General features: G+C 43.2%; 2 protein-coding genes across 6 annotated transcripts in view; one reads left to right on the forward strand and one right to left on the reverse strand.

The window, feature by feature from the left end:
• Window positions 1-615, forward strand: part of IKBKB (inhibitor of nuclear factor kappa B kinase subunit beta) — a 39,113-nt gene extending 38,498 nt beyond the window's left edge. The window contains exon 21 of one of the 3 annotated variants that reach the window (XM_081870016.1): window positions 373-615. In XM_081870016.1, the coding sequence (XP_081726142.1) occupies window positions 373-444 (72 nt within the window). In that variant the 3' untranslated portion in view covers window positions 445-615. Of the gene's footprint in view, window positions 1-96; window positions 332-372 lie in introns of those variants that run through there. The other 2 variants (XM_081870017.1, XM_081870015.1) reach the window with 2 other exon arrangements.
• A 2,269-nt stretch (window positions 616-2,884) lies between these two features.
• On the reverse strand, window positions 2,885-19,348 carry VDAC3 (voltage dependent anion channel 3). Of its 3 annotated transcripts, XM_081870074.1 has the most exons (10): window positions 17,718-19,348; window positions 13,057-13,180; window positions 12,080-12,151; window positions 10,906-10,955; window positions 7,697-7,849; window positions 6,886-6,938; window positions 6,346-6,573; window positions 5,287-5,437; window positions 3,813-3,870; window positions 2,885-3,415 (listed from the first exon to the last, which is right to left on the reverse strand). In XM_081870074.1, exons 2-10 carry the CDS (start codon window positions 13,085-13,087, stop codon window positions 3,324-3,326), a joined length of 888 nt encoding a protein of 295 aa, XP_081726200.1. In that variant the 5' UTR covers window positions 13,088-13,180; window positions 17,718-19,348; the 3' UTR covers window positions 2,885-3,323. The 3 variants fall into 3 exon arrangements, with proteins under 3 accessions (XP_081726200.1, XP_081726201.1, XP_081726199.1); XM_081870075.1 differs by lacking the exon at window positions 13,057-13,180; XM_081870073.1 differs by lacking the exon at window positions 17,718-19,348 and having other exon boundaries at window positions 13,057-13,581.
• Between the last annotated feature and the right edge of the window lie 4,830 nt (window positions 19,349-24,178).

Here is a 24,178-nt window from a genome sequence, read left to right on the forward strand (position 1 = left end):
GGAAGGGAAAGGAGATTGTTAGCCGCTTTGAGCCTCCTTAAAGGGAGTGAAAGGCGGGATATCAAATCCAAACTCTTCTTCTTCTTCTTCTTCTTCTTGCCAGTACAGTCCCTGCAGGTCAGTTTGAAAGTGGGTGGCATTGCCCCTCTCTCAGACACCTGATGTTAGATGGTTGAAAGGTAGGTGGCCTTCCCCATATGATAGCACCAATAACTTGTTTCTAGCCAGCGAGAAAACACTCTTATTTAGACTAGCTTATAGTCACACAAGAGAGGATTTAACCTGAACTGAAAAATACTTTGGAGGAAATTGGACAGGAAGCCACAGTTTCTATGAATGAGGTGTCTCAATAAGCACTTGTTTTGTTTTTAGGCTCTGGACTGGAGTTGGTTGAAACTTCAAGAGGAAGAAAGAGGAAAAGGCCTAGAACAAACCCAGATGTGAAAAGGGCCACTATTAAATCGCTTAAAAGCTAACATTTTAAAAGTTGGTAGCCTGCTATGAATGGAGGCTGCTATCCTTGTTGAGAAATCTATGCCTATTGCCCACTGACTGATTGTATTCATTTTTTACTCTTAATCATCTGTATATATAAAATATACTGTTTGTGAACTATGTTTGAGTGTAAATTCTCTCTAGACCTGCCTAAAGCATAAATTGCCCACTCTGACCTTTTCCCACTTGGTATTTATTAAACCTCTGGCTTGGAAGCAAACTTAGAAGCACCAGTTTTAGAAATAGCATACATGCAGGATATAGGTCAGTATGCACCATTACAGATCAGGATAGCCATTCAGGGAGGCTTACCTCTTCCACTAGTACCGTAAGTTGGTCTCTGCAATTAGCTTTGAACTTAATGGTCACCAGGTACGGGTAACCACCTTTGTTCCAGTGATGCTGACTTCAAAGGACCCCATACCTTGCAAGTTGTACAGTACCCAGTGCAAGCAGTGGCAATGCCAGGTCTAGCTTAGGCAATAAAGTTCAAGCAGCTAAGGCAGGTTATGTGGTTGGGCATGCAGCAACAAACATACTGGCTTAAAAGCCTAAGGACCATGTAACTTAGGGGTAACCAGTTTGGTGCTTGCTAGCAGTTGCTGGACATACAACTCCACAGGTTTGCCAGAGGTTGAATTGAGGGATGTTGTACAGCAGCCTTTGGGGAGCACCATGTTGGCTGTCCCTGATATAACTACCGTATCCTGTGAAATGCATTGCCTTGAACAACAAAGCTGGTAGGATCCCAGTGTTTGGATGGGGTCACACTGATCATAATGAGAGAGATAATAACAAGATGGCCTTTCCAAGGACAAAATTATGTTCTTTCCTGCACTTAACAATGCAGAAGTGTTAGGTCCTCATTTTTCCATAGCCAAAGTATCCTTCTGACTGAAGCATCTGAAGGGGTTCACAACTCAAGGATGGACTAAAGTTAAGATCTGGAGCACTGGCTCTTCAGACCTTGGCATTGATTGCCCAAGCTATAATTCTGAAATTTTCCTCGAAATTAAAAAGCTTAGCAGATTCTCACAAGATTGTAGAGATGTGACAAGTGTTAGAGATGCACTCTGACTGAACTGGGCTTAGAGTACCTTATACACACTTCCACTGTCAACACTCCCATCTAGAATACTGTGTCAAATTCAGTTACAAGAAAGCAGAACTGATTCTGGTGGTGCTGCTTCACTGCCTTGAAGGACTTGGGTTACAGAACTACTACAATCAACCTGACCAAGTCTCTGTCCAAAGCTATGAGAAACTACTGAATGTTCTCCCAAAACATTTCTCTCTCAGGCAATGCAGGTTTTGCTTCAGGCATGCTGCATTGGGGGAAGCACTTTACCCAAATACTTCTTGATGCCAGAAAGCCCTAGCTAGGGTTTGGGGGGAAGGGATTTCAATGCCTCATCTGAAGCGCTATTGGAGTTTTGCATTCCATATTGCTGCACAAGAACTCAACCGAGATTGTGAAAAGAACTTCAGACCAGGCAGACACTGAACCAATCAAGTAAATTTCCTCTCAAGTTGCTGCCCTGGAAATACTTGTTCTTAGTTGTCATAACATTGGCCAGACAAATTTCAGCCCTTGTTGTTGTATCAGTCAGTGCTGACTAAACTAATCTTTCCTGCACCCTGAAGGTCAAAACTTTGCTTCATATGCCTCAGGAGTATCTAGATTGTGTCCAATGCTACACACACAGAGTTCCACTAATGGAACAGGACTGCCCCTTTCTCTCCCCACACCCTCAAAACCTGCTCCAATCTTCTGGAGTGGATTTTGAGAGTACGGGAAGGGGAGAGTTTTGTTGTGCAAGCAGGTCTGCTGCACTTGGGAAACAGCAGCAGTGGATATGACCCCATGTCCCTATCCTTTTGTCTAAAGCACACAGATGGCATACTTGACTTTGGTAAACATTATCAGTTGAGTACTCTCCTCCCCAAAGGCACCCCCATTCTTGTTACTCAAGAAAGAAAATAGCAGAAAGGCTAGCCCCCCACCCAGAATAGTCAGTGCTGCTATCCAACATCCCTTGTTTGGATCCCCCACCTTAAAGCACCTCAGCTGAATTACATGCTGAAACTACCAGACAGGACTTAGCCCAACGCTTTAGCACAGGCCAGCCTACATTGCAAGTGAGGAGAGTGACAGTTGCCTGGTTCCCTTCCATCTACTGAAGAGAATGAACATTCAGAGTAACGCAAATGTCCCCCTCTAATTGCCAGGTGTTGCACTTGTCTAGCAGAGCAATGTGCTTTACATACAGCCACCCTCCAATTAGATATGAGAGCAAAATGTAATACAACCCTCTCCTTGTCTCCCTATTGTAGCTTAGTCTTTGGCTTTTTAGCTGTGTGCTAAAAGAGACAGTAACCATACAAGGAGTAACTTCCAAATGTGATTTTGATTTATTTCCACTTTGATGCAAAACCAAAGCTTTCACTACAGCACAGAGACCAGTTATACAAAAGGTCGTGAGGTGCAGGACATGCAGGATGTGATGTAGGAACACAGAAGGATGGGAGATTATTTCCTTTCACCAGATGCTATGCTGTCTTCTGAGGAACACATTTTAAAGAAACTGAGGAACTGAACTGAAATGTAGCACAACCATTACAACTTCCATGCATGCCTTCAAGTATTGCCCTTCATGGTAGGTTTGCACTCTCCAGACTTCAAATGTTGGGGGTTACAACAATTCTTTGGAAGAATATCAAGTTCACACTTTTTGAAGTTTCACAGAAGAGTTTAAGGCCAGAACATGTGGGGTTTGTTTTCTCCTTCATCTTCCAAATAAAGATCTAATACTTCATTAAAACCTACATTAAGCTTCGAGCTCAAATCCCAGCCCAATTTTATGGCCGCCAGTACTGAAATTCTTGCCATCAATCAGAGCAGAGAGAGTCAACTTCACACCTGGGAGAAACACAGTGCCATTATTAAGAGAATACAGCAGACTACCAACCAGTAAGGGAGAATAGGGGGGAAAGTCAAAAGAGAAGACTCGCAGCTGAGAGAACCAGTGTGTGCTAGATCTCAAGGTAATTCTTTGGTAAGACTCCCATGCACCGAGGTTTCTCAGGCAAGTTGTTCTCTCTAGACACACACTGGCTACAATAGCTTCCCTTTGTGGCAGGATTTACTCAAGGCATAATCCAAAAATAAGGTGGCGTATACTGTTCTTTACAGGGTTTGGACCCACTACCCCATGATGCCCTGGAAGTATCACTGGAATTTTCTAACTCGTTTTGTCCTACAGCCAAATGCAAGCAAAATTAAGGTATGCATTCAATACATTCAACAGTTTACATACCAGGTCGTAAGGTCTGAGTGTAGCCAAGTCCAATGAGGCTGGCATTATTGACTTTGGCCTAGAAAGAAAAAAAGGAACATTCAACAGCGTTACCAGTTTTTACTTGCTTTCCTGAGAAAGTTTATGAAGAGTCAGCAGTCTTCTAGAACTAGATCTATCAGTAAAGAGATGGAAGACGCTGGTAGTTATATGTTGGCAACTGCTTTCTGAGCATAAAAAGTCCCTCCTTCACCAGTCTGGGTAAAGGAATGGTGCCCACACTAGTGGAAACACTAATGTTATTGCCCTTAAGCATCAATGTAGTCAAAATCCATTCTCCTGTGTGTCACGAAGAGGAAATGATCACATGCAATATAGTCAACATTACCCAGAAGGAAGGAAGATTGGATGTTAAACAAAACTTTGGGTAAAGGTAAAGGGTAAAGGGACCCCTGACCATTAGGTCCAGTCGTGACTGACTCTGGGGTTGCGGCGCTCATCTCACTTTACTGGCCGAGGGAGCCAGTGTACAGCTTTTGGTTCATGTGGCCAGCATGACTAAGCCGCTTCTGGCAAACCAGAGCAGTGCACGAAAACGCCATTTACCTTCCCACTGGAGCGGTACCTATTTATCTACTTGCACTTTGACGTGCTTTCGAACTGCTAGGTTGGCAGGAGCAGGGACCGAGCAACGGGAGCTCACCCCGTCGTGGGGATTCGAACCACCCACCTTCTGATCGGCAAGCCCTAGGCTCTGTGGTTTAACCCACAGCGCCTCCTGTGTCCCTAAAAAAATCCTCAAAAAATCCTCAAAAACACAAAAGGCTTCATTCTTAGTAAGATGATAAACCTAAGCCCTTAACCTACATAGAATCATAGAATCATAGAGTTGGAAGAGACCACAAGGGCCATCGAGTCCAACTCCCTGCCAAGCAGGAAACACCATCAGAGCAGGTGGAATACTGCTCCATATAAAACAGTACCCTGCATGCAGAAAGGCTACGTTCAAACCCTTCTCCCAGAGGACATATTCTATATGTAGGAAATTCAATAAGAGCACTCACTCCACCTGAAGTTGGACCTGGATGAAGACTTATCTACCAAAGGAGATCTCAATACAGTACGTAGGATTGATACCACTGCCAAATACACCAAAGATCTCACAAATAGTGGAAGTCTTCCTACTCCCTAAGTTGATTCTACACAAACAATTCACAGCTAGCATAAAACAAACAAGTGAATTTGTTTTTATAAGACACTAGTCCATACTGAAACTTTCACTTGACAACTCGTATCACTCTAATTGTTCCATATAGGGTTCATACTAGAATCACAAGGAAAAGGTTAACAAAAAACTTCTGCTATTGTTAAGACTGCTCCAAAGACATCTGAGGCATAAAGCCAAGAGGCAAGGAAAATGGGACAGTGCTATACAATTAACTTGAAATTATCAGCACACATGTATAACATACTGGGAAGATGGCAAAATTCTTACCGAGACAGAAGCTTTATCATCCAACTGGTACTTGGTGGCAATACCAAACCGAGTGTTATTACTGCCAGCGGTCCAAGCAAGACTGACAGATGTTTCAATGTTGTTATTAACCTTCTGATAGATGGAGCCACCAAATTCAGTGCCATCATTCCTATTTTTTAAGAGATCAAATGAAGATTCCATTTTGCCTTTATAGAAGTTTTTCAACAACTGCAAATATTTGCCCTTATTCTCTTTACCTCTACCCCAGCCTTATTCTAGCTTGTATTGATTTTCTGTTTTTTCTAGTCCGTCCCCACCCCACGCTGCTTTTAGGGCTAAGAGTGGCTGACAACAATTTTGAATAAAATGGTTAAATCCATATATATTCCCTTCTTGTCCTGACATTTTCCTTACTAGATTAGAGGTTCTGTAGCTAAAGTTAGACTTAGGTTAATATATGAAGATGCACCAATTATCAGCTGGTATAGGGAAAGATCTGAAATAATGACAAGCATAGAAATGATATTTTTTTCCCCAGCTGGATTGAGAGGGAAGCACTTTCTGATATGAAGCAGAAAGACCAAATATAAGCTAAAATGTTCCTTTCTAAACTGCACTCTGAATGCAAGAGCAAGTGAATGGAGATTGGAAGGAGCCATTTCCCATCCAGATCTCCTTAGCTTCAGCATGTGCCTTCATGATGGAATATACCCTGCTCCATGCAAGTTAACTACCTTGGTGCTAGCATAATGTGAGAGAACCAAAAGTAATTCAACTGTGCAGTCATTTCCTTTTTAATGAGTTCCTGGATCCTGGCAAATGCCCTAGAAATCTACGGAGACTAAGAATTGTGCTCTTTCTGGGAAAGAACCATAGGTGGTCAGAGAAGACTTGGTTTGCAACCTTCAAGACTGAAGGCAAAGGTCACCTTCAACACAACCTCAAATTTAATCCCTTTCATGTATGCATATCGCCTGTCTTAGCAGAAAGCTGATATTGCATATTTTATTGATTATGTTTTATTATGTTTTCTGGTTTCTGTACATTCTGGCCTCCTGACCACAAAGAAATACTTACACATTTGTGTGCAGCTGGAAGTCTGCTGCCTTATATCCCAATGCAAAGTTATTCTGTGAAAGTTTGGACTTGGCTGTGTCGAAAGCCATCTGATACCCAGCAAGCCAACCTTCATAGCCCAGAACAGCCCAGCCATGGATGGTTGGTCCAGCAAGGTCAATGTCAACATTACAACCTAGGTTTAGATACTCCCGTTTATAGGATGTCTTCAACTTTCCACTCTTCTTCCTGGGAAGGTGTAAGAACAGGGAATCAAGTTTAATCCCATCTATAACCTCTAGTAGGCATTTCTTACAAACCCATACATTTAGCAGAAAACTGGGCATGAATTACCCCTGCGTGCTACCTGATGTTACATAATTGATTCAGAGTCACTGTCAATATTTCAATACATTCACTTAAAGACAGCCTTAAGCAAAAGAATAGGAAAGCACCTCCTATGTGAGCTAGCAGCTCCAGTACAACAGTCTGCAAGTGGTACCATCACCTATGAGGAAAGCACCCAGCTAAAAGTAGCCCTCTCGAGGGATGAATACTTACCCTGTGTTTGGTACAAACATGGTTTCAAGGGTCAGCTTCAGTCCCTCAGCCAGCTGAAGTGAAAAAAAGAAAAATATAGTACTCGTCTTTAAAAAATAATTACTTAATAAGTAGTATTTTCTTCCTACTTTAACTGCTTCTACTTAGCATTTCTTTTTCTTTGTAAATTATGGTAGTCTGCAGCACAGAAAAATGAAAAAAAAAATGTATGATGGAAATCCTAGAGAATCAAAAGTTTTCAAATGTTACAGTCTTTGAAAACCAGGCCATTATACATTACCTCATTATTTAGTGCCACCTGTGATAAAATGGAAGGTTCCCAAATTACATATAACTGAAAAGATCTCACACTTTTTGCCTCAAATACCTAACTAGCAGCCCAAGTACTTGTTTTTTCTGCATATGTGAATTCATTGACATACTAATTATATTTCTTGGATTGAAACTCAAGAACTCACAAAAGCACAACTAGGCATTAATTTTTGATAGATTATAAAGCAGCCTCACCATTTGACGGTCAAGGTATATTCAGAACACCAATTTTCCCTACCTTCAGAGGTGGCTGATAAATGGTGAGAGGACCTTTTCAGCAATGGTGTCTATCTGTAGATATAGTCTGTAGATATCTCCAGATATAATCTACATTACATTACTACCAACCACTAACTTCAGAATCCCTCACCCCCACTTAAAAAACTCCCCACAACATAGAAAAAGCTATTTTACACAACTCATTCTTTCCCCATAAGCCTTTGCTTAATTTCTTCTAGTTTACCTGCTATGCTGAAGTCATGATTCCATTTCCTCTTACCTTATTCTCCATGGACAGTTCTGTCCCCAAGGTGTTGTCAGTGTTCCATTTCTGAGTGAACGTAAGTCCATAATCCTTGAACTTATATTTGGTCTCTAGGCTGCCTGAGGCTTTGCCTGTGTCTGTGTTGGAGGAACCAGTGGTGATAAATTCCTGTAAACATACCACATTTGAATTACAAAGCAATCATGTTTTAAAATGAATATGCAATTCCAGCAAATCATGCAAGCTTTAGTTCCGCCTACACAATATGCTTTATAATCACCCTGCAACATTTATTATTCACATCTGCACTGGATTTCATGGTCCTACCACATCTAACTTCTCCTTTCTGATGTCTGGAACCAACAATTTAACAACAAACGCTTCATAAGGTACAAAAAATTACAATATATTGGGTGCTAGACACAGCCACCAGAATGTTCACTGAAGGGCTTTCTGATAATACAGTTTCAGTCTTTCCTGATCAATATCCTGCCCTACTTCCAAATATTCTTTTAAGTAATCAGTTTGTGTGCATAAAAGAATTACACATTTGGAATCTTAATACACAGCAGTTTTTTAATCAAGTGTGCAACACAGAAGTTGTGTTACATGAGGCTAATACTTATTTTCTTCAATAGTGTTGAAAGACTCATACTGCAACTGCTCCATTGACCATCTTAATGGAGCTTGCAGACCACCATTTGAGAACCTCTGGTCTAGGTCATTACTATTTATTTATTTATTTATTTATTTATTTATTTATTTATTTATTAGCATCTATAAACCACTTATTTTTAAAATGAGCCTTGCATATCAGGCTATATATGTTACTATTCAACAAAAACCCCTTCTAGTCAGCTTGCCTACAGTCTGCCTTTGTTGGCTATTTAGAGCCTAAGAGGCACACACAGACACCTATAAGCTTTTGTGGCCACCTAAAGCCTATTTTTATGTGCCACAGGAATCAGGCAAGTAGCTGATGATCAGGGTTATAAATAGCCAACTGCCTAATCGAAAGTTATGAGTCTGTGGGCACAGCCCATCTTTTTAGGTTATTTTTTGTACAGTGATTAGCTTCTTGGTGCTAGATGCTAATGTTGCCTTAGATACTGTACAATTTTACACACATACAAGTGCCTGACAACAACTTACAAGCTAATGAGGAAGAGAAGCAATTGGAAAAAAGAAAACAAGAAGGCAATTTTAGTTCAGAAACATGGTTCAGCTTCAACACAGATTTTCCCTGGCTTAAGAAGGATATGACATCTTGGGTAACTTTCTGTGTGTGTGTAGCGGCCAGTTAAAAATAATTCCTAGATCCTCTTTAAAAAGGTTGAGCTGGCGCCAGTGGAGGAGAAACATTTCATTTAACTTTCTTTGTTTGCTGAGTGGGAAGAAAAGAAAGAATCTTGCAGTCATATGATCAGACCAGGATTTTCCTGGCAGCTGCAACAAGATCTGAGTGGGGAAAGCAAGAATGCACACAACATATGTTACTTTTCATCTTACAACTGTCATATGTGATGGTTGCTTAGACCCCCATATGTCTGCAGTGCCAAGCTCCACTTAATCTGAGCCAATCCCCAAATTCTGCTTTTGATGTGACATTTGAGCTCAGCACATACATGTGGAGTTATAGGTCTTCATGACGTCAGACAGATCAAAAAGGAAGGCCACAGCAGCATAGAGGCCTTCTAGCTTTACATGATTTTGTTGAAACACATGATGGCCAGGAATGTAACCCCTGCATAAGATGTGAGTTACCTGTACTGTGCAGTTTGCAGAAATAAATTTTCTGAAACAATTGAGCAGAACTAGAATACTAATGGTCAAAGGGGTGGCGCATGACAACCAACAAACACCTTGGGAAGGAAGAGAGCTCCAAGGAGGGCAATGAAGTGCCCCACACACCACACTAAAAGTCTTTTCAAGATCCCTGCACTTAAGAGCCTTCAGAAGATGCTGCTCACATCTCTTCAGCAATATGGATATGCATAACAAATCCTGTCATTATAAATATACAAACTGCTGCAACTTCCAGGACCACCCTCTTTTCATATACAGTGGTACCTCTAGATACGAACGGGATCCGTTCCGGAGCCCCGTTCGCATCTAGAAGCAAATGTAACTAGTGATGGCACAACTGCGCACACCGCTTTTCGCCGCTTCTGTGCATGACGTCATTTTGAGCGTTTGCGCATGCGCAAGTGGCGAAACCCAGAAGTAACGCACTGGGTTCCGGGTTGCCGCGGAGCGCAACTTGAACGCAACCAAGCAAACACACACACACACACACACACACAGATTCCAAGAGGAGGTTTTTAAAAAAAGCTTAAGTCCTGCTGCAAGGTGAGCAGGGATGCTACTGGCTGGATGGGGAGCTCTCCATGAGCCACCAGTTCCTCACCAACTACTTCAGAGATTTAGTCACCAAGTGATACTACTCAGAAATACTAACTTCTAAATTTGAGGCTATCAAAAATAGCATGCCTGTGATTACACTGCTGTCTCCAATTCTTTTGACAGTTCAAGTGCAAATGCTACTGCTGTATGGAGCTGTACACAATGCAACATTTAGTGTCTGGTTAACCACATTTATGGGACACGTAACCCTTTACCTTTAACCACATATACTTAGCCATTAGAGTGGATTAGGAATGGCAGTGGGTCATGGTCCAAGTACACAAACCTGAAGGAGAGATATATAACAAGAAAGCAAATACGTGGTTCTCTTACCAGCTGAATAAACATCCAAAAATCAGTGTTGCATGTAAAAGGGAGAAGTCACGTTAGAAGTTAGCATCTTTAATAAGTCAGTAAATGTGAACCAATCCAAGTATCCGTACTGCCACTTCCACTTGCAGAGTCAGATTGTTTAAGCCATAGTTCTAGCTCTAAACTCCTTCAAATGATTACCTCTTCCACCACAGCTATTCTGAACATGGCAGACAAGTGGACAGGTCATGTGTCACCAGTCCAAATCCTTTCTTCACAGTTTACTAACAGCTGCTCTATGAGATGTCAAGCACTCAGGAGTCAAGCCTCAAAACACTAAAACTAATACTGCATGGAGGGGTCCTAAGTATAACCTTCAGGACACCCCAAACATACAGGAGAAGCAGAATGTTAGGTGCGTACATTGACTCTGCCAATGCTGTAAAGGTAATATTAGTGCTCCACAAACTCTCCTGTTGCAACAATAATTCAAAGTACTCATTACTTACCACTCCGCTGGAAGACTTGGTCTTCAACTCTAGCTTGACCATTCCAAACCCTGAAATTGCCAAAACATTAGTTTCTTATTTATACCACAATAAATGAATGAGAAACAAAGCCCAAGAAGTAACAAATTGGGTGCATCTGCCTTTAAAAGGTGCTTGTGATGAGCACCAATAAAAAGAGAGGCCAGCTTAGCTCTAATGGAAATTCTAGGAATCACTTGACAGAGACCCACAGATTTTGGCAGGCACTGGCAACATCTGGTTGACTGAACAACTCTGATTCAGGGAACTAATGGCATCCCATCTCATTACAAGGGTCCTGTTGGATCAGATCTAGCACTCAACTACCACAGCAGCCAAACAGATGCCTATGGAAAGACCATAAACAGGATGTGAGTACATGTTCACTTTTTGGAATTGTGCTAAGATTTGGACATTTTGGGTGCATTTTAAGTACAGTACCTCCAAAGAACAGCTCAAAGACGATCAACAAACCCCTTTAAACTCAGGGAAACTGATATGGGGCTCACCTATGTTATGCCACACTTCATATTCTCAAAATTCCACTAAAGTTGCAGCGTTGCTGCAGAGACAACCCCAGAGCTGAATATGCAAGCCAATATGTGGCGCAGAGCCCGCTTCAATAAGCCTAAAGTGAGCCAATAGGAGGTTCCATGCCAGTTTTTGAAATCTGCAATCACCATAGAATGGAGGCCCTCATCCATCTTGAGAGATTATGGACAAAGTCAGATGAGGAGAGTCAGAAAGCAGAAGACTGAAATGCAAGTGTTGCAGGCACCAGCTCAAAACCAATTGATTCATCTGAGAATTTAAGAGATGGGCTTTCCTTCCTGCTAGTGCTAGTTTTTAACTCGTTGTGTTACATTTTTGGAGAAAATGAATATACACTTTAAATAAAATATAGCATTTAAATAAAACAAGCATTAACTAAAACATCAAGGGATGAAAGCAAGGCCATCAATCCAATAAAAAATCTTAAGGATGGATGACAGATTGATAGAGTGAAGAAGGATAGAGAAACTAAGCGAAGGAGCAAGAACACTTCAAAGATGTGAACAAAAATATGCCATTCTAAACACATCTGAAGACCTTTAGCAACAGATTTCCAAAATATTTAGAGAATATATGCATAATTTGTGGCCATTGTCCTGCTTACCATATCCTTTGTTGAATACATCCCTGGCAGATTTCCCCAGGTCACAGTAGGATGGTGGGATAGCCATGGGGTCTGGAAGAAGCAAAAAAACCAGTACATATTTGGAAATAAATGAGCATGTATGAACACCATTCTCAGCAATTTCTTGCCACTACCTTACATGTCACATATGATGAAGAACCATGAGTCTATTCATAAATCTTCCTTTCCGACTATCAATAATTTTTTCGAGGGCAAAGAAATAATCCAAAATTTGATAGAAAGATTTAATAGTTTGAGTTCAATAACATATTTATTCCATGGCAGTCTGCTAAGCCAACAACTTTCTCTTGTGTATGGTTCCAAGAGCAACAGAATGGCTCCTTTGTATCAACAGCTTCCTCATCAACCTTAAAAGCCTTTGATCCAAAATTCATATTGGCTCCCCCCACCCCACTGCCACCCACAGAAAATTGCCAGGCTTGTGGGAAGTGACAAGTCTTTTTACAGCAAGGCCAAACTCCACTAAAGATACTTGCTGCTTGATTACTTGGGGAAGTAGTTTCGTTGCATTATTCCCAACTCCATGTACTGGAAAACCTTGTCTTAAGGAAATAAATTTAGTGGTAAAAACTAAATTGGCTGTCGACTCTACCCTATGAGGTGTTGACCTATTGGGCTGTACAGAGAAACTTATGCATAGCTATCTTGCTACTCTCAAGCTTCTATTTCCATTTCCCCCCTAAAGCATAGCAGGAGTTCTTCTGAACTTTGCTGAAGAAGAAATCTATTCTTGGCACATTCCTCTCCAATGTCACCTTCAGGAAGATAGCAGCGGTCAAAACGCAGAACTGCTTTGCAAGTCTGACATGTGGGATATCAGCAAGCCAGCTTTGTGCTGCTGGATAACATAACTCTTGCTTTTAAACACATCATCTTAGTATTAAGGTTCTAAATTTGTTTCTTTAATATCTGAACTTCCATATACGTATAGATACCTGGGGGTCTAGCAGGACCACAGCTGAACATGGTTGCAGACTTCTTATTTCACAATTTAGCTCCTAAATCATTTACTTCTCAACGTGAACCTACAGGACTCTCCTCTAGCTCTTTGATATACACCTGTCAAATATGGGGGGGAAATGCATGCATCATTAAAGATCAAAGCTATCACTTATAATACCTGCAACCACTACTTTTATACTCATTGTAACGCAATGTTTATACCAAACCTTCAAGGACAGCATGACAGGCAAACTTAAAAAAAAATACACATTAATATATATCACTTATCTACTAGGTTTAACCCCTGAAGGCAAGGAGCCGCTTCATATAAGTCCAGAGGTGTGAAAAGCATGTATGTGCAATATGTGGGGGATAGGGACAGGGAGATAGTATATGTGGGCATGTGCACTGGGAAACTGTTTACAACCGGCTTCTCAAATGTACACATAAGTTATACATAACATTCACATACGACAGGTCTACTTGAAGAGACCCTTACCTTACTATACATCAGACCAACCTCTCCCTTGGAAAAGGGAATATGATACCTATGATTATCATTATCAAACGCCTGCCAGCTATAGAGGCTCCAAGCCTCCTGCTTGGGGGGAAAGGGAGTATCTGTATGCAGTCAGCTCTTGTAACTACTGGCAGCAGTGCATTCTGAATTCAGCCATTCAATTCCTAATCCAGCTCTTCAGTTCATTCAGGTGAGTCAATTCTTTCTATAAAGTAGATTCACTAAAAAGCATGGATCCAACCTAAGCCTGACCATTCTCTGTGTCTAATTCTTTCAATAATAAATCATGGTTCCAAGCTTTCCTCAAGTCAAATTAACATTGATTCTGGAGGTATTTCAAATCAGCCTCCCCATTTTAGGCAGAATGTGTTAATCTGGACTCTCCAAGTGGAGATGGCTTTTTATTTTATGTTTGTCTGCTTGCTTCCTATATGCCTCTCAAAGTATTTTTTAGCCCCCTTCGATTTCTTCTCCCTTTTCCTTTCACATATAATTTGTGCCCTATTCCCACCCCCAAGTACATGCAATTTCTTCCATCCCTCCTCCCTGCTCCTTGTACATTCACTTCCTCCTATACCAGCTACCCTCCCTATTCCCAGTTTATCATGACTTTTAGAGCTGCTGCTTGTATCTGTCCCCTGTGAGAGGGGGTGGACTGCAGTGCTAACACTGATCTGGAAGTGGGCTAGTTCTTCTTCTTTGGCGATCACTCGTAGCCGAGTAAGATTGTCTTCCATGAACACGGTTTTAACAAGGCCCTAAGTGACTGTGGAGGCCAATTCTGGATCCACACGTCCTTTCACAGTGGGGACATTGGTTTCGGGGGGGGGGGAGTTGATCACGGTGTGGATTTGTTAAGCGTGCCTTCCTCTTAGCACACTTCTCCCTTACGTCCTGAGTTCGAGTGTCTTCAAAGCCCATGACACCTTTGGTAAAGGCTGTTCTCCAACTGGAGCACTCACAGGCCAGTGTTTCCCAGTTGTCAGTGTTTATACTACATTTTTTTATATTTGCCTTGAGACAGTCTTTAAACCTCTTTTGTTGACCACCAGCATTACGCTTTCCATTTTTAAGTTCGGAATAGAGTAGTTGCTTTGGAAGACGATCATCAGGCATCCGCACATGACCAGTCCAACGAAGCTGATGTTGAAGAATTATTGCTTCAACACTGGTGATCTTTGCTTCTTCCAGTGGGCTAGTGCCCAATGGTGGTCCCCAGTCCTCAGTTTCAGAAATTATGATCTATACTAATTGGCGCCTATAAAAAACCCTTGTCAACTGAATGCAAGGCAGGAAAAAGAAAATGTCTGAAGACATTTATACTCCCAAGAAAGACAAAGCTACTAATCACTAGTTTTCTTTTTCCCAACCCTTCCTTTTCTGGTGAAATTCTGTACTGTGCATCCATCATTTCAGCCTAATATGATGTTTTACCACCAAGCCAAGCCAGCCCAATGAAAGATACCGACCTACTGTGTGCCATCCATGTACATTGTAGTATTGCACTTTAGGAATATTTTAGATAAGAACAATTTGTATTGTTGTAGACAGAATAGTTTTCAAAGGTAGCATTAGAAGCAATAATTATTATTTTGTTCTTTTCTTTTTGCTCTTCCCAAGATTTTTTTTTTAAAAATTCACAATACAATAAAATTGTATTCAGAAACATTAAAAATAGTGCCAATAATAGTAATCATCATCATCATCATCATCAAGTTTATTTACATCTTGGCTTCTTCCACCCTCTGCCTCAAATAAGAGATTGTATTTTTAAGGAAATTAAATTGTAACATATTTAGCATTATTGATCTGCAGTGTTGCAGTTTTGAGACTAAGAGATCAGTGGAGAGAAAACCAGAGTACTAATTTATTGGCTTTTATAAACATTGTTTCATTCATGATTATTTTTTTTAAGTTTTCAAATTGAAGCCCACTCTGCTTTTAATTAATGTGCTATTTTTAACAGGTTCCCCAATTGGTTAATTTTCAGCTGAACCAGAAGAGAAGGCAAAAGAGTTATCGTAAGAAAGCAGTACTGAGTTCTGTGGGGGCTTTGTGCTCCAACCAATCCTTGGGACTACCACCTGCCAGGGTCTGTACAGACTTAATGTCCATCAGGTGTAGTGCCCAGCCAGCCAGTATTGATTCACATCTCAGCCATTTCTGTATGTGCCAATGCCACATACTGAATGAAACATGGACTGGATTTTCCTATTCCAAAACTGCAATTGTTGTGCAGCTTTTCAAGAAGTTGCAGTCAGGCTTTTATGGGTATGTTTGTAGCAAAAGGAAGAACAAAGAAACAGTGGGGTCACTCAGAGGAGAAGCTGGTGAAATGCAAACAGGGGACACAGAAAGGGCTGAACTCCTCAATGCCTTCTTTGCCTCAGTCTTCTCCGATAAAGAAAACAATGCCCGACCTGAAGAATTTGGAGCAAATGATTCAGCAGAGGTAACACGGCCCAGAATAACTAAGGAGATAGTACAAGAATACTTGGCTAGTTTAGATGTATTCAAGTCTCCAGGGCCAGATGAACTGCATCCAAGAGTATTAAAAGAACTGGCAGATGTGATCTCAGAACCACTGGCAGTCATCTTTGAGAATTCCTGGAGAACAGGCGAAGTCCCGGCAGACTGGAGGAGGGCAAATGTTGTCCCTATTTTCAAAAAGGGGAAAAGAGAGGACCCAAATAATTACCGCCCAGTCAGTCTGACATCAATACCAGGGAAGATTCTGGAGCAGATCATTAAGCAAACAGTCTGTGAGCACCTAGAAAGTAATGCTGTGATCACCAATAGTCAGCATGGATTTCTGAAATATAAGTCATGTCAGACTAACCTGATCTCATTTTTTGACAGAATTACAAGCCTGGTAGATGAAGGGAACGCAGTGGATGTAGCCTACCTTGATTTCAGCAAGGCATTTGACAAGGTGCCCCATGATATTCTTATAAAGAAGCTGGTAAAATGCAGTCTTGACTTTGCTACCACTCAGTGGATTTGTAACTGGCTGACTGACCGAACCCAAAGGGTGCTCATCAATGGTTCCTCTTCATCCTGGAGAAGAGTGACTAGTGGGGTGCCACAGGGTTCTGTCTTGGGCCCGGTCTTATTCAACATCTTTATCAACGACTTGGATGATAGACTCAAGGGCATCCTGATCAAATTTGCAGATGACACCAAACTGGGAGGGGTGGCTAACACCCCAGAGGACAGGATCACACTTCAAAACGACCTTGACAGATTAGAGAACTGGGCCAAAACAAACAAGATGAATTTTAACAGGGAGAAATGTAAAGTATTGCACTTGGGCAAAAAAAATGAGAGGCACAAATACAAGATGGGTGACACCTGGCTTGAGAGCAGTACATGTGAAAAGGATCTAGGAGTCTTGGTTGACCACAAACTTGACATGAGCCAACAGTGTGACGCGGCAGCTAAAAAAGCCAATGCAATTCTGGGCTCCATCAATAGGAGTATAGCATCTAGATCAAGGGAAGTAATAGTGCCACTGTATTCTGCTCTGGTCAGACCTCACCTGGAGTACTGTGTCCAGTTCTGGGCACCACAGTTCAAGAAGGACACTGACAAACTGGAACGTGTCCAGAGGAGGGCAACCAAAATGGTCAAAGGCCTGGAAACGATGCCTTATGAGGAACGGCTAAGGGAGCTGGGCATGTTTAGCCTGGAGAAGAGGAGGTTAAGGGGTGATATGATAGCCATGTTCAAATATATAAAAGGATGTCACATAGAGGAGGGAGAAAGGTTGTTTTCTGCTGCTCCAGAGAAGCGGACACGGAGCAATGGTTCCAAACTACAAGAAAGAAGATTCCACCTAAACATTAGGAAGAACTTCCTGACAGTAAGAGCTGTTCGACAGCGGAATTTGCTGCCAAGGAGTGTGGTGGAGTCTCCTTCTTTGGAGGTCTTTAAGCAGAGGCTTGACAACCATATGTCAGGAGTGCTCTGATGGTGTTTCCTACTTGGCAGGGGATTGGACTCGATGGCCCTTGTGGTCTCTTCCAACTCTATGATTCTATGATTCTATGAAATGCCAGACATTCAGACATCAAATCATTCCAAGTTCAGTGCTGGAACCAACATATCCAGCGTACTTAGTGTGTGGCTACTCACCTGGCTGCATAGCACGACTATGAGAAGCTCAAAGGCTACTTCTGTCATCCCCAGCCAGCATGGCTATGCTGTCTGGAGTTGATAGGAGTTGTAGTCCAAAATGTCTGACAGGCAACAGGCTGACGAAGGCTGAGCTAAGATCTGCCTGTTTACAGCTCTCATACAACAGGGTTTAAAGTAAGCACTCAAAACCACACACCCACTTCTCCAGTCTATCCTGGGTGTAAAAAAATTGCTTCCTTGAGAAAGTGACAAAATTCACTTTGATATCTATAACTATGATAAGGTAATATTGGCCTCTCCTGGCAGATCTGTCTGCCCATCCAATGCTCCTATTATCTTTGCCACTCAAAACGTTTCCTATAGCTCTAAACCAACTTCCTTGTTAGTGATAACATTTTAAAAGGTTGGCATTTCAGAAGGAAACCAAAGCAGCATGAGTTTAACCATACTACCCTTTCATTTTCAGCAGCAGCAGCTCCCTCTTTGGAGTTGCTCTGCAAGGAATCACAATCAGAATAACCATGAAGAAGAGATGTAAGCACATGTGGATGAACCTGGGCACACACGACTGCAAGAATAGATATATACACTTGAGCAAGATTGAGAGGTGCTACTGAATGCAGTCCACCTGCAGATTTACAATAGTCCTGGAAGCCAAAAGAGCCGGGCAACTCCTATGTCCACCCAATACAATCATTGTGGGGTTACTACAAATTTCAGGAGGTATCACAGACACACACAAAAAGCCCTATGGCCACAGCACTTATTGTGGAATTATCAGTATGGAACTTCCCACCCTTAGTTCTGCATCAAAATAGTAGTATTTTTGTTTAAAATAAAATGCCCAATTGCTGAGATTCCGAGCAATTCCACTGACATTTTCATGAATGTGACACCTCAGGAGATTTCACAAAAGTTGTATGTCTATCTACAACTCTCATGCTTCCATTTAATGATGGATGAAAAGGAATTGTGTATATGCTCTAATTCAGTTATTGCCAGGGCTTAAGCTTGCAAAGATTTACTTTTGAGTCCAGTTAAACATTGCTCTCTCTTACATCCATAACTTACCAGCATGTCTGTCAGACATAGATAGTGGAGGCCTTGCTTAAAATTCTTGCTCAACCTCAAAGCTCTTTGGATAACCATCCTCTCCAAATGAGGGGGCAGTACAAGCTATCCTGAGCTCTTTGAAAGAGATCAAAGCAGAAAATACCATGCATGGACAAATGAGCATCACCATCTCAAGACTCTCTCTGTGCAGATTTTAAAATCTATGCTTTTCAGAGAAAGGCCAACACATTTTTAAACCAAGCCACTGAATTCCAATAAGCCTACTAACAACTGCTGACACCATGCAAGTACAAACCACCTTTAACTGTGGTTTTATTGTCACATATTCCCTTTTGCTGTTACCCAAAAGCAGAGTTAGAAACGCAGATATGTAAACTAATTGCCAAATGGCACCTTAAACCTGGGTTACGGTCGCCACAACAGAATATCTAAGCACTATCCTTATTTCTATACTGCTTTACATTTTAAAGAAAAAAAACCCTAAATGATATACAACACAACACATTAAAACATCAAATAAAACAATCCAGAATAAAACAAATTTAAGCCTCAAGGAAAATATTTCAGATTCTTCTCTAAGTGACATTTTGCTTTCCACATATTTATTTACCTATAATAATAATAATAATAATAATAATAATAATAATAATTTATTTGTACCCCGCCCATCTGGCTGGGTTTCCCCAGCCACTCTGGGCGGCTTCCATAGAAACCAAAAATACAGTAAAATATCACAGATTAAAAACTTCCCTGAACAGGGCTGCCTTAAGATGTCTTCTGAATGTCAGGTAGTTATTTATCGCTTTGACATCTGATGGGAGGGCGTTCCACAGGGCGGGAGCCACTACCGAGAAGGCCCTCTGCCTGGTTCCCTGTAGCTTTGCTTCTCGCAATGAGGGAACCGCCAGAAGGCCCTCGGTGCTGGAACTCAGCGTCCGGGCAGAACGATGGGGGTGGAGACGCTCCTTTGGGTATACTGGGCCGAGGCCGTTTAGGGCTTTAAAGGTCAACACCAGCACTTTGAACTGTGCTCGGAAACGTACTGGGACCCAATGTAGGTCTTTCAAGACCAGTGTTATGTGGTCTCGGCGGCCGCCCCCAGTCACCAGTCTAGCTGCCGCATTCTGGATTAGTTGTAGTTTCCGAGTCACCTTCAAAGGTAGCCCCACGTAGAGCGCATTGCAGTAGTCCAAGCGGGAGATAACTAGAGCATGCACCACTGGCGAGACAGTCTGCGGGCAGGTAGGGTCTCAGCCTGCGTACCAGGTGGAGTTGGTAGACAGCTGCCCTGGATACAGAATTGACCTGCGCCTCCATGGACAGCTGTGAGTCCAAAATGACTTCCAGGCTGCGCACCTGGTCCTTCAGGGGCACAGTTACCCTATTCAGGACCAGGGAGTCCTCCACACCCGCCCACCTCCTGTCCCCCAAAAACAGTACTTCTGTCTTGTCAGGATTCAACTTCAATCCATTAGCCGCCATCCATCCTCCAACCGCCTCCAGGCACTCACACAGGACCTTCACCGCCTTCACTGGTTCTGATTTGAAAGAGAGGTAGAGCTAGGTATCATCTGCATATTGATGGACACCCAGTCCAAACCCCCTGATGATCTCTCCCAGCGGCTTCATATAGATGTTAAAAAGCATAGGGGAGAGGACGGAACCCTGAGGCACCCCACAAGTGAGGGCCCAGGGGTCTGAACACTCATCCCCCCCCCACTTTCTGAACACGGCCCAGGAGGAAGGAGCAGAACCACTGTATAACAGTGCCCCCAGCTCCTCTAGACGGTCCAGAAGGATGTTATGGTCGATTGTATCAAAGGCCGCTGAGAGATCCAGCAGAGCCAGGAAACAACTCTCACCTTTGTCCCTAGCTCGCCGGAGATCATCAACCAGCGCGATCAAGGCAGTTTCAGTCCCATGGTGAGGCCTGAATCTCGATTGGAAGGGATCCAAATGGTCCGCATCCTCCAGGCGTGCCTGGAGTTGTTCAGCAACCACGCGCTCAATCACCTTGCCCAAGAATGGAAGATTTGAGACTGGGCGATAGTTGGCCATACTGGCCGGGTCTAAAGATGGTTTTTTAAGAAGCGGTTTAATGACCGCCTCTTTCAGCGGATCTGGGAATGTTCCCTCACAGAGGGAAGCATTCACCACCCCGCAGAGCCCATCGCCCAGCCCTTCCCGGCTTGCTTTTATTAGCCAGGATGGGCAAGGATCAAGGAGACAGGTGGTTGGTTTCATGCGTCCAAGCAGGCTGTCCACATCCTCGGGGGTAACAGATTGAAATTGATTCCATGCAACTTGACCAGACAGAGCTCTAGCACTCTCCCGCCCCAGCCCTGCTCCCACGGTGGTGTCTAGCTCCTTCTGAATATGAGTGATTTTATCTGCAAAAAACTTTGCAAAATCGTTGGAGGACATCTTGGGGTCTTTACAAGGCCCCGGTGGTAAAGGTGGTTCCGTTAAATTGCGAACCACCTCAAAGAGTCTCCTGCTACTATTTTCTGCAGATGCAATAGAGGCGGTGAAGAAAGTCTTCTTCGCTGTCGCTATCGCCACTTGGTAGGCTCGACGTTGAGCTCTACCCTGTGTCCGGTCAGATTCGGAGTGAGTTTTCTGCCACCGACGCTCTAGCCGTCTCAGCGATTGTTTCATCGCCCTCAGCTCCGAAGAAAACCATGGGGCTGTCCGGGCTCCATGCAATCGGAGAGGGCGCTTCGGAGCCAGACAGTCGATAGCCCTGGTTAACTCCTTGGTGCAGCGGGGAGGTCGGTACACCAAAAGGAATCCTGTACTGCCCCTATTGCCCAACTTCCAGAACATGCACTCAGAGAACTGGATCTTCCCAGTAGGACGCCAGGTGCAAGCTAGTGACTTCCTAAAAATCACTGCAACCCCCCCTCCCCGCCCACATGACCTGGGTTGCTGTGCGTAAGAGAAACCTGGTGGGCAAGCAGCGGCAAGGACAGGCCCATCTGCTTCCTCCAACCAGGTCTCTGTCACACATGCCAGGTCAAATCCTCCATCCACAATCAAGTCGTGGATGGCAGTGGTTTTATTCATCATTGACCTGGCATTGCACAGCAACACTTTCAGGTCATGTGGGTTTCCCCTGTTGATTCCAGTATCCATCCGGTCAAGGCCAGACCCGGAGGCAGGGATAGTCTTCAAACAACGACTAAACCTGCCTCCTCGGTAATGACATGGTCTGGTCTTAGCGTAACTCCGCCTCCTGCCCATGATCACCGAGATCGGATGTCCCAGTGCTTCCGCCCCCGTGGAACTTGTCCCAGCCATCATGTTGGCTGGGGCCCCACTCCCAGGCAGCCCTGATCCCGCCCCTTAAAAACAAAATACAAACTATACAGAACCAATAAAACAACAACAAAAGGAACAGAACAATTATACTAAAATTAATCCCCAACCAACTATACATCCCACCCACCCACCCCCAACAAAGGAAAAAAGGAAAAAAAGAAATAAAAATTTAAATTGCCACCGACTGCTTGAGGACATTTTAAAGCACATTAACCACCTGGAACAGGGAAGCAATGGCAGAACACTTCCCACACTTCTCCAAAAGTTTGTTCCTGGGCCACGCCCCCTGGGCCAGTTGGAGAAGGCCCTGGAAGGGAGTAGGCCCTGCAGTCCTCACCCAGCTGATGGTCCAAGGCTTCCCCGCAGCAGGAGTCCCTTTATAGCTGGGGGAGAGGGCCTGGGCCACGCCCCCTTGGCCAGTTGGAAAAGGCCCTGGAAGGGAGCAGGCCCTGCAGTCCTCACCCAGCCGATGGTACCTACTTAATTTATAGAGCTGCCCCATAGCAGAAGTACTTTAGGAAGCCAGTGTGGGATAATGCTTAGAGTGTCGGACTAGGACCTGGGAGATCAGGGTTCAAATCCCCACTCAGTCATGAAGCTCACTGAGTGAACATGGAGTCAGTCACAGTCTCTTAATTTACCTCAAAGAGTCATAGTAGGGATTAATTGGGGGTGGGGGGAAAACCATGTACTCCTTGGAGGAAAAGGTGGGAGATGCCTACCTGCTTAAGAAAGCTGGAGGGGCCAGCCAGATGGAGATGTCAGTTGCCACCTGGCATTCAAAGATCTCCATGTGGTCACAACTGGACCTGCACAGTTTGCAAAATGCACCTGATACCTGGCTAATTTTGAACACTGCTTAAAAGAAGAGGAAGAAACCATAATAGCTTGTGCTTTGCACAGCAAAGGTCCTAGGTTCAATTTCTTGGTATCTCCATTTAAACAAAAAAGGAGGATCAGGAAGCAGGTGATGTTAAGCCCTGGAGAGTTGCTACCAGTCAGAGGAGACCATGATGAGCTACACCAGGCTCCCATCACCCCTTGCTATGGGCCATGCTGGCTGGGGCTGATGGGACTTTCAGTCCAGCAACATCTGGAGGCCACTACATTGGCTAACCCCGAACTAGACTGATAAACAACCCGATCCCACACAAAGCAATTTCACACATTCCCATAGTTCACCTGTCAATAAACTGCACGTAGAATTATTAATTGCATCTTTATCACCCCACCATCACTACTTGTTCTCTAAACAGTGTTCAAATTAGCCAGGCGCCAGACTACTGGCCACTTGTGACCAAGTGAAGCTGCTTGGGCACTGCCAGGATGGTGCCTGACATCACCACCATCTGGAAGTGCATACCTGGGAATCTTGGGGTCTTAACTGTTTTCACACACTAATGCCACATCTTGCAGAATTCTATCAGTTACATTTTATCTGCACAATCAGAATGAATTTCAGGAACCAATATGCTTTTTCTGTGCAGCCTGAGAATGAGCAGTGAACAATGTTATAGTGAATTGTTGCTTGTCTTCACTTACCCCAACCCACAGTTCACAGCTGTGAATAATATTATTATGTTACGAATGGTCTGTTACCATTATGAAAAACAAGTTGGAATAGGCTACAGCTGCTGTATTTCAAAAAGTGAAAATCCGGACACACAAAAAATACCACTTTTGAGCTATTTTTTTGGGAAATCAGCAAAAACGACACTGCTGACATGGCTTACCATACATCTGGATTCTCCCAGACATTTTGCCGATTTCCGCTGGGACAGTGCTTCCAACTACAGTAGTCCAGGAAATTCTGGACATATGGCAACCCTAGAATAGGCCGTTCTATGTGGGCTGTCCCTGGATAAAGTGACTTTTCTTCTTTAAGCTCTCAAAGTTCTTAACCTAGCTCAGGCTTCCTCAACCTCGGCCCTCCAGGTTTTTTTGACCTACAACTCCCATGATCCCTAGCTAGCAAGACCAGTGGTCAGGGATGATGGGAAATGTAGTCTCAAACATATCTGGTGGGCCAAAGCTGAGGAAGCCTGACCTGGCTCAAAGTTGTC

The sequence above is a fragment of the Podarcis erhardii genome, assembly GCF_964252035.2.
Source record: "Podarcis erhardii genome assembly, chromosome: 7".
NCBI classification, from domain to species: Eukaryota; Metazoa; Chordata; class Lepidosauria; order Squamata; family Lacertidae; genus Podarcis; species Podarcis erhardii.